General features: G+C 37.2%; 1 protein-coding gene across 2 annotated transcripts in view; it reads right to left on the reverse strand.

Moving 5' to 3' along the window:
* The window catches only part of MRRF (mitochondrial ribosome recycling factor), a 56,181-nt gene that overhangs the window by 43,353 nt on the left and 1,760 nt on the right, over positions 1-11,068 (reverse strand). For both annotated transcript variants that reach the window (XM_082656632.1, XM_082656631.1), the window contains exons 2-3: positions 7,725-7,936; positions 543-698 (exon numbers count right to left, since the gene is read on the reverse strand). In XM_082656632.1, coding sequence (XP_082512758.1) covers positions 543-698; positions 7,725-7,908 — 340 coding nt within the window. In that variant the 5' untranslated portion in view covers positions 7,909-7,936. The remainder of the gene's footprint in view (positions 1-542; positions 699-7,724; positions 7,937-11,068) is intronic.

Raw genomic sequence — 11,068 nt, forward strand, 5'->3', positions numbered from 1 at the left:
TTATTAACCCAAACGGAATCTTCCTGGTCAAGCTCAGGGGTACAGAAATGCCTCAGGTGGGCAGGTCTGCAGCCAGTTGGTTCCCAGTAAGCGATAAGAACGGCCAAATAGAACAAATTGGAAAAATCAGACCAAAGATGTCAGTTACTATGAAACTAAATACCTACAAGTGTAGAGAGTACAACAATAATAAAATTTCCATTTTTTGAGAGTATTATTCCATGAGAGCAAAGACCATACCTATTTTGTTCACTTTATACCAGCACAACGCCTAGTTCATAGCAGGCAAGTATTTGCTAAATGGATAAATGTAGTGTTAACATGTGCTGGGCACTGTGCTAGAACGATTGCACATGTTACCTCATTTATTTACCCATCCCAAAGCTAGAAGGTAGGAATTAGACAAGGAAACTGAAAACCAGAGAAGTAACTGCCCATGGTCACCCATTAGTAAGTGATAAAGCTAGGACTAAAACCCAGCTCTGCCAAAGCGATGTTTTTGCCACTATGCCCCTCTCCAAAACACAGGTTCAGTCACTAACCTGGTGAGGTCCTTATATTGACAGTCTTATTGAAATTATCCTTGAGCGCTTCTATCACCGACTTCATTTCTTCATCCACCTCTTCCAAGCTGATTATATCCTCAACCAAGGCAGTGTTAAGATTCATTCTGGTTTGGGACTGTCCTTTCCCTTTGGCTAGAAAGTCAACATTCAATGAATTAAAAAAAACAGCAGCATAAACAGAGACAATAAACAATGAGTTAAGAAGTACCTACTATGTGCAGGGAAAAAAGCCAAGTGCTAGAAAATTACAGAACATTGTCACTAAGTGTAGGCCCTAAAAAAGAGCCTACACTTACTGTCAACCTGGGACCCAGCATCACACAAAGCACTTTCTCAGATATTAGTGAAGGCACAGGTTTTATAATGAGACACCCAGGTGAAAATATGCACTATAATGCATACGACCTTTATGACCTTGAGCAAGTTACTCTACTTCTCTGATATCAGGTTCCTTTCCTATGAAACAGGAATAATATCTATACTGCCAGGTTGCTGCAAGGACACAAATTAAGTAATTCAAATACCTAAAAGAGCACTATCCACATGGCAGACACTCCATAAGTGAATGAATTCCTTATTTTTCAGAAAAATAAACAGAAGGTGAGAAAGGTAGAGTGACTTTGCCTAATGTCACAAGGTCATGAAATAGTAAAGACAAGGTTTGGTCCCAGATGTACCTAATTTTAAACCCATGAACTTTCCATTAAATTGTCTTCATAAAATGTAATTGGAGATACATAAAATATATTAATTCATTTAAAAATGAATCCTAAGACAAGGATATGCAAAGTATCTGATGGCTGGTACAGACAAAAAAAACAACAGTAGCTTAGCAACATTAAACACCGCCGGTAGTAGTGACAATGGCTTATATTTTAGAAAGCAACAATACTGAGAACTGAATAAAATTCTAATTTATATCTAAACCATCATAGCGATTTTTCATATGCATCTATAATGTGTATATGCATACATAGATCACTCCCGTGAGTATCACAAATAGTCTTGCATTTCTTTAAGGAGGGTGTGGGAAGGAGAAAAAGAATAAAAATATTTAAATAATATTATCCTACACTAGTTTATTTATTAAGAATTCAACAAATACTGATTGAGATCATTCACAACAAATTTTATTGAACATCTACAGTGAGCTAGATGCTGAGCTATTTATATACCATATTACAATTTGCGATGCAATTTCAAGTACATTCTTCTTTTAGATATTCAAAGCAGCTCTCTGACTTAGGAAGAACAGAGATTATTATTGTCCCCGTTTTACAGATGAGAAATTTGAGGCACAAGCCATTTAAATGTTTTGCCCAAAGTAACCAACCAGTTAGCAGCAGAGTGATTTTTTTTTTTGAACATTTACTTGCTTGTATCACCATCTTGCTTGAAATCTCACTGGTCTTAAGTTAACGGGCTAATGGCTTAGAATTGTCAGAACTGATGAAAGAGGTGAATCTTCAGATTTAGAAACACAAGTTCCAAACAGGATAATAAAATTCTAGGTAAATTCACACCTAGACATTTTGTGAATGCAGAAAACCAAGGACAAAGAGATTGTGAAAACAGCCAGAGAAAAGACAAATTATCCATAAAGGATCAAAATTTAGAATAATAGCGACAATAGAAGCTAGAAATAATTTCCAAGAGCAACAACAGAAGCTAGAAACAATGGAAATAATATCTTCAACTTTAGTGTTAAACCAAGTATGCATGTTAAAAATTTTAAGTTATGCCCATCAATATTAGAATGGATAAATATTCTTTATGAATGAAATACTATACAACCATAAGAAGAAAAGATCTACAACTACAAAGAAGAATTTAAATGAATCTCACAAACATGATGTTAAGCAAAGTGGCTAGACACAAGAATCCAGACTGTACAGTGCAAAATCCAGGTACAATAACATATACTAAACAGTATAACAGATAAAACTATATCATTAGTAGTTAGAATAATAGTTACCTGCAAAGGGTAGAAGGTGGTAAGTTACTAAAAGGGAGCAAAAGGGCACTTTTGACATGCTGGGAATGCTCTGGTTTTTGGTTTGGGTGCTGATTACATAAGTAAAAATTATATAAGTGAAAATTATCAAGCTTATTATTATTTTCTTATGATAGCTGCACTTTTCCATAGGTGCTTTATTTTTTATTTATTTATTTTTTTGCGGTACGCGGGCCTCTCACTGTTGTGGCCTCTCCCGTTGCGGAGCACAGGCTCCGGACGCGCAGGCTCAGCGGCCATGGCTCACGGGCCCAGCCACTCCACGGCATGTGGGATCTTCCCGGACCGGGGCACGAACCCATGTCCCCTGCATCGGCAGGCGGACTCTCAACCACTGCGCCACCAGGGAAGCCCTAGGTGCTTTATTTTTATAAAAACATAGAAAAGAAATTAAAAGTAACCACCAAAACAATAAGAAATAGAATGTATACCTTCCAAATCAGCAGAGATGAAAAAAGAATAAAGAAACTTGATTAATTCAATAGAAAGGAGAAAAGAAGAAACAAAGAAAACCTCAATAAAGAGGTAGTACAAAATAATAGAAATACAAGTACCCAGACCAAAGAACCAGTTAAAAGTTAGAGACTCTCAGTAAGATTTTTTTTAATCTAGTCGTATATAATATATACAAGAGATTTTACAAAAATATAAGCTCACAGAAAGTTTAATGTATGGGCATGAGAAAATTATAACCCTAGCAAATATTAATCAAAAGAAGGCTGGTGTAGTTATATTAAGACAAAATTGATTTTACAACAAAATGCATTATTAGAAACAATGAGGAGCACTTCATAAAAACAGAAAAAATTCACCAGAAAGATATAACAATTCTGAGCTTCAAAACTACTTATGGACTGAAGAAAAATGCACAGTGGAATTTTAAAATATTTAAAATGACAATAATAAAAATACTACACAACAAAAACTTGTAGGAAGTACCTAAAGTTGTATTTATAAATTTACAGTCTTAAATGCTTACAAGAAAAGAAGTCGAAAATTAATGAACTAACTGTCCAGCTCAAAGGATATAAAAAGAACAAGAACATGGGAGGAAGTAAACGATATAGAACAGAAGTCAATAAAGTTTTAAAAAAGAGAGATCAAAAAAATTAAAAGCTCTTTTTCTAAAAAGGTGTGTAAAATTGACAAACTTCTGTCAAAAATAATTGATTAAAAAAGGGAAGTAGGGACTTCCCTGGTGGCGCAGTGGTTAAGAATCTGCCTGCCAATGCAGGGGACATGGGTTCGATCCCTGGTCTGGGAAGATCCCACATGCTGCAGAGCAACTAAGCCTATGCGCCACAACTACTGAGCCTGTGCTCTAGAGCCCGCAAGCCACAACTACTGAGCCCACGGGCCACAACTACTGAAGCCCACACACCTAGAGCTCATGCTCCGCAACAAGTGAAGCCACAGCAATGAGAAGCCCGCGCACCACAAGGAAGAGTAGCCCCCACTTGATGCAACTAGAGAAAGCCCGTGTGCAGCAACGAAGACGCAAGTCAGCCAAAAATAAATAAATTAATTAATTATTTTTAAAAAGGGAAGTAGACACAAATAAATAATACTAAGAAAGAAAAAGGGGACACAGTCACCAAAACAGTAGAGATTTTAATAATCTTAAGAGACTATTATGGACAACTTTATGCCAAGAACTTCCTATAAACATATAATTTACTAAAACTAACTCAAGAACAAAGAGAAAATCGGGGAGTTCCCTGGTGGCCTAGTGGTTAGGATTCTGGGCTTTCACTGCCGTGGCCTGGGTTCAATCCCTGGCCAGGGAACTGAGACCCTGAAAGCTGCATGGTGCGGCCAAAAAAGAAAAAAAAAAAGTATTCCTATTCACCAGCAACCAAATAGAAAACACAATTTTTAAAAAGATATAAACTTAAAACAATGAATCTTGTATAAAATAACACAGAATATATTTATGACCTTAAGGTAGGGGAAAATTTCTTAAAAAGGAAAAAAAGAGCACTACTCGATAAAGATTGATAAATTGGTCTACATTAAAATTAAGAACTTCTGTTCATTAAAAAAACACTGTGAAAAGGCAATTATTATCAGCAATACATATATATATGCAGAAGTCTTATCTTTAGAATACATTAAAATTCTTACAAGTCAATTTTTTTAAATGGGCAAAAGACTGGAAAGAGGATATCCAAATAACCAATAAGCAAATAAAAGGTGCTCACCATCATTATTCATCAATGAAATATAAATTAAAACCATAATGAGATATAAATGCACACCCATCAGAATGGCTAAAATTAAAAAGGCTGACCATACCAAGTGTCCACAAGCATACAGTGGGTATTTAGCAAATAGAAAGCTAAAACACTCTGGGAAGGAGTGTAACCTGACATGACTACTTTGGAGAACTGTATGTTCTGAAACTGAACTGAAACTTAATATATGCATAACCGAAGGCTCAGCAATCCTCCTCTTGGTATACACCCAACAGAAAGGCATACATATGGGCATCAAAATGCATGTTCATAGCAGCACTATTTATTTTAGCTCAAAACTGGAAGCAATTCAAATATCCATCAACTATAGAAAACACACATAAATCGTGGTATACGCATTCACTGGGGTACTATAAAGAAATAAAAATGTACCAACAACTACTACAGGCAACAACATGGACAAATCTCACATATAGATTGCTATCAAAGGAAGCCAGGCATGAAAGAATACATCTTGAGTTCAAAAAGGGCAAAACAAATCTGTGGTGGTAAAGTCAAGAGAGGGGCCTGTCTTTTGAAGGGTGACAACTTAAAAGGACATGAGGGAAGCTTCCAGAGTACAAGTGACGTTCTATATCTTAATCTGGGTGATGGTTACATGGTTGTGTTCACTTTGTGAAAATTCACTGAGCCATACACTTACAATGTATGTATGCACTTTTCTGTGTACATCACTCAAAAATTTACTTTAAAAAACATCATATACAAAAGTGACAAAAATGATGATAGCCTAGAAATAAACCTGATTAAAGAACTGTGCAAGATCTTTATGGAGAAAACCTGACAATACAAGTTTCATAGAGAAGAGCAAAAGGCCAAGAAGAAGAAAAAGAAAAAGCTAGCGTGTTCTGAGGGGAAAGATTTGTACCACTAGATTCAAGACTTGTGATTCAGGCATTAAGGAATTTAGTGCAGGGAGAGATGAGTAGTTCAACACATCAAGAACTCAGATATAAATCATACCTACAAAGAAACCTGACATATGACAGAGGAAGCATTACAAATCTGGGAGTAAAGAAGGGCTACTCAGTAAGTGAGGTTGACACACTTATTATCCATTTTAAAAAGAAATAAAATAGGGCCTCCCTGGTGGCGCGGTGGTTGCGAGTCCGCCTGCCGATGCGGGGGACACGGGTTCGTGCCCCAGTCTGGGAAGATCCCACGTGCCGCGGTGCGGCTTGGCCTGTGAGCCATGGCCACTGAGCCTGCGCGTCCGGAGCCTGTGCTCCGCAACGGGAGAGGCCACAGCAGTGAGAGGTCCGCGTACAGCAAAAAGAAAAAAAAAAGAAATAAAATAGATTCCCTGCCTCACATCATATTCAGAAATAAATTCCATATGGATTAAAAACCCAAATGTGGAAAGTAAAAATCTTTAAAAGATTTAGAAGAAAATACAGAAGAATAGCTTTATGACTTTCAGATAGCTGAGGGTTTGTTAAATAAGACAGAAAAAGCACAAATGATAAAAGAAAGAACTGAAAAATATGACTACATTGAAACTTATGTTCAGTGAAAGACATCATAAAGTAAAAAGGCAAAGTAGATACTTGCAACATATACAATCAACAAAGGATTAGCGTTCCTAATATAGAAAGAATCCAATAAATCTAAAGGAAAAAGTCAACCAACTTTTTAGGAGGCAATCAAAGAAGACAAAAACTGAATAGCCAATGAAATACGAAAAGATGCTGCTTACACGCTGCAGCTAACGTCTAGTGCACTTGAATACTGCAATGCTGTGGACATCAGGAGACCTGGATTCCAGTTCTGCCACTAACTCGATATGATCATGGGCAAATGTCTTACATATGGACCTCAGTTTCCTCATTTGCAAAATGGTGAGATATGTGCTTCACTAGGTAATTAGAAGAATTTCTTCACTGGATAATTACAATTCCTTCAATGGATAATTATAAGGATCAAATTAAATTATTAAATGTATGTGAATTTAAAAAAATATAATGCAACCTATAGATCAAAGTTATTAACTGAATATAAGGCTTCTATGCATTAAAGCTCTTTTGGCAACTTGTTAATTTTCCTATTAACAGAAAAGGAAAAGGTCTGCATGAAACCATAAAAGAAAAGCAGTGGGAAAAATATTCAGTAGGGTATTTCAAGCACCATCCTTAGGAGTGGAATCCCTGACCCACCACTGCAAATAGCAGGTCTGCTTGACAATTTTCTGTCACTCATTCATTCCTTCAGCAAAATTTTTTGATACATACTATGTGTCAGGCCCTGTTAGTTGCTAAACAAGAAAGACACAGACCTCACAGGGTCCAGTATGGAAGACATAACAAACAATAATTAACTAATTAATGAGTGCTGTGCTTAAGTACATCAAAGGTAAAGTAACAGTGTGCACAAATGCATGTAACAAGGGACCTGACCCAGCCTAAGAGGTCAGGGAAGGCTTCCCTGAGGAAGCGGCATTTAAGCTGAGACCTGAGTTGTATCAAGGTCTCATTCTTGGATGACACAAGCCATTAAGATCATCCATCTAAATCCACGGCTCTAATATCTCCTCACCCACCAACCTTCTGCTTTTAATATTATTTCCAACGCAGATCTTCCTATAAGGAGAAGGCAGGTTGATCCCTGCCACAAGTATTCTGATTTGCTTGGCACTTATACCTCTAATTCTAAATCTAAAAGAAATTAGGCATTTTCTGAGCCATAATAACAAAAGAGGCGGCATGGCAATGACAAAACAGGTTCTAATACCAACTCTGTCACTGTGACCTTTTAAGCTAATCAACTGAACCACCTGAGATACCGTTTCCTCATGAGGCATGGGGAGAAATTCAGAACATCTCTGAGATCCCTTCCAGCTATGATAATTCAAGGGCTAAATATAAGACAGGGGTGAGGAGGTCATGCCTCTACCTTTGGCTTTCTTGGTAGCGAAATGACGGATTGGTACAGCTGGATAGGCCAGGTATTGCCCGTGGTCATTCTGTCTTCCACTCACTGTCTTCAGCGTAACTTCTGAAACAGGTCTGGTCAAGGCTGCAAGGAAGTTGCAAAAGGCAGGGTGGACCAAGCGGGAGCACCTTAAACCCAAGGCCATGACTGAAGACAATTCTTGTGAACACCCACTAAAAAGAACAAGACAAAAAGGAGATCAAAGTAAAACAGACCCTATTACAACTTCAGAAAATAATCTGTACCAGTTAGCAAGTAAATCCTCTCAGCAGAGTCTGTCAATCAGTTTTGAGTATGTGCTAGGGAACTTAAATACGTTATCTCTAATCCTCCTCCCAACATCTGTACAACTTAATATGATTAGCCCCATTTTATACTATGAAGAAACTGAGGCTCATGGAGATTTAAGTAACTTGCTCACAGTCTGCAGGACTCCAAATCGCCATGCTCTTTCCACTACAGCAAATGCCCCTTAGCACACAGGGAACAGAGTTAAGTAAATGTAGAGCAGACTAAATCCTTAATGATGGTAATTAAACCCTTCTAGGAGAAAAGGCACAAAATCTTGATAAAGTTATACTATAAAGAGGAAGGGCAGAGCACTGGAAGAAGACTTTAAACTAAATAAAATCATTTCAACAGGCATAAAATGACTGGAAAATTCACACAACAGCATTTAATTAAAATTTTCTTTGGTTCCTTATGCACCGATTACCAATTAGAATGCACTTTACTGTGAGTCTGAAGCATGGCTGAGGTTTGAGGTCTTCCATGTTATAGAACTAAAGCTCTGGGAAATGCCACCCTCCTTGGTGTTAACACAAGTTACACATTATACTTCTGAGGGCTTTGACCGTGGAAGAGATGCTAGAGCCTACAGCTACCTCTGGGATAGAACACAGCTCTAGCTTACTGGCAAATGTAGCATTAATAGCTTCTGCCAGGAATCTGGCTATTATTACTCAGCTAAAAATTAAGCACGATTAGCAGCAAATACCTGGAAGCTACCGTCTTTGAAAAACAGCCCCATACCTCATTAAAAAAATTAAAACTCTCATCCTAAAATTTTGATGCAGTATAACAGACTGAATAAGAGCATGGGTTTTGCAGCCATAAGACTTGGAATCCAATCCCATCTCCACCACTGACTAAATGCCCCTGAACCTCTCCGCACCTTGATTTCCTCAACTGTAAAATGGAGATAATTATAGTTATTTCCTAGATTTGGGAAGAATAAATAGGTTAATGTAAGTAAAACACTTGGCACAGTCTCTAGCAGACAGGAGTTTCCCAAAAGGGTACCTACTGACAGTTGTCACCTTTCCTTTCAAAGACTTCCATGCCAGGGTCAGACACAACAAAGAAATCATACATGTCATTACTAAAGTACAAGGAAGCCTAGAGTCAGTCACATCTAGATATAAATTTCAACTTTGGGCAATTCATTCCACTTACTGGGCATCACGTCCCCCATTTGCAAAATGAAAAAAAAATCCTGTTCTTAAAGTAAAATGAGATAGTGAATACATATTAAAAACCTAGTAGCATGCCGGGAATATAGTACCTGTTTAATAAAAGCTGGCTATCACTATCACTATTTTTTTAAAGAAAAGCAAATGAGTTGCACAAAGGCAAATAACTTCTCCCGATGGAATTTTTAATAGCAAGAGATGCTAGATGTCAGTGAACAGTGTGTGGACGTCAGTAAAGACAGAGCTAGATAAAAAAATAAAAAGTTTTTCCCCTTTCACATTATTAATACCTACTATTAATGGAGGTCAGGCCTGGGCTTCCTGCTTTACCCATATTATTCATTTAATCCTCTCAAAAATGCCACAAAGAGAGTATAATAATCTCCTTTTTACAGACGTAGAAGCTGAGGCTCAAAGAGACTGTCACTGACCAAGGGCATGGAGCTAATAGTTCCACCCTGTAGCAGCAAAACTGTTCACAGAAATGTGCCTCTAAGTGAGGTTTCTATATGTAAGTTTTTGCCTAATACAGCTAATGCCTAACCCACACTTATATCCAAATATGGCTGTATAATATAGTTGTTTTTTTTAATCTACAGGGTCTCAATCTGGCTGTTTCATTAAGACAGGTTTCCTGGTGTTCCTGTTGCAGGTCATAATACCAATCCACAAAGCAACAGGAAATCAAAATGGGTTAGAAATAAACAACCTTTGACAGAAAACTCACCCAAAAGCAGACCCAGTACACGTGAACCGGAAGACGACTCTATAAATAAACCACACTGCTGAAATGCTTAAGGCGTAGATTTTAATTGCACAGAAGTCAGGAAACTTCAAAGTGGAAGGTCAATAAAGGCAATCCCTTGGACCCTTTACCTTAAGAACATGCATATTAACACTCAGTTCAGCAGAGAAGTAAGGTCTAGGAAAGGAACCATTATGGGAGCCCAAGTATTATACAACAAAATGAACCTACACTCAGAAAAAAAAATGCAGCAGGAAATATCTGACCTTTGGATGCGGTCTTGAACTGGAATCTCAGTTTGCCCATTTACTAGCTGTGTGACCTTAGGGAGATCATCAGCCTCTCTGAGCTACAGTTTCCACTGCATCTTTCTCATGGTGATATTAATGAGCCTTTGAAAAGGTAATTATAACAATAATGAAACAATAGCTTATAATCATATAGTTATAACTATGTGCCAAAAACAATTCTAAATGATATATTGCATATATTAACTCATTTGAGCTTCATGATAACCTAGGATATATGTACTTATTATTATACTCATCTTACGGATAAAGAAACAGAGGCACAAGATAAATAATTTGCCCAAGATTTTATTTCAGGCACTTTTGTTCCAGAGTCTATGCTCTTAAACACTATCCTATATTGTGTACATAAGGCAGTATAATTACTGGCATTATTTTTCCAACTGTTGAAACATTTTTTAAAACTACTTGAAGCACATATTCTTTATCCAAAGTCGAGGTTCTCAAAACTTGAATTTTCCTGTTTTTCCATAGAAGGTGCACTTTAATTTTGTAAAGAAATAGATGAGGAACACAAAGTCCTGGTTTATCCACTGTCCCAGCAACCCCTACCAATCCAGCTGTATATTAGCTTACGATATGTAGACTTTTATAAATGTGGGTGTGCACACACGCAGGTCCTTGTTGTATATAAAATACTTTCATGTGTTACCTGGTTCTCACAGTAACCAGGGTTGTGATAATCACCCACATTTTACAAATAAGCAAATTGATCTTTCATTTCCTTGAATATTCTTCCTGCTCCAGGGTCTTCAAAAATACTGTTGAATCTACTTGGAA

Source organism: Grampus griseus (genome assembly GCF_964374135.1).
Source record: "Grampus griseus genome assembly, chromosome: 6".
NCBI classification, from domain to species: Eukaryota; Metazoa; Chordata; class Mammalia; order Artiodactyla; family Delphinidae; genus Grampus; species Grampus griseus.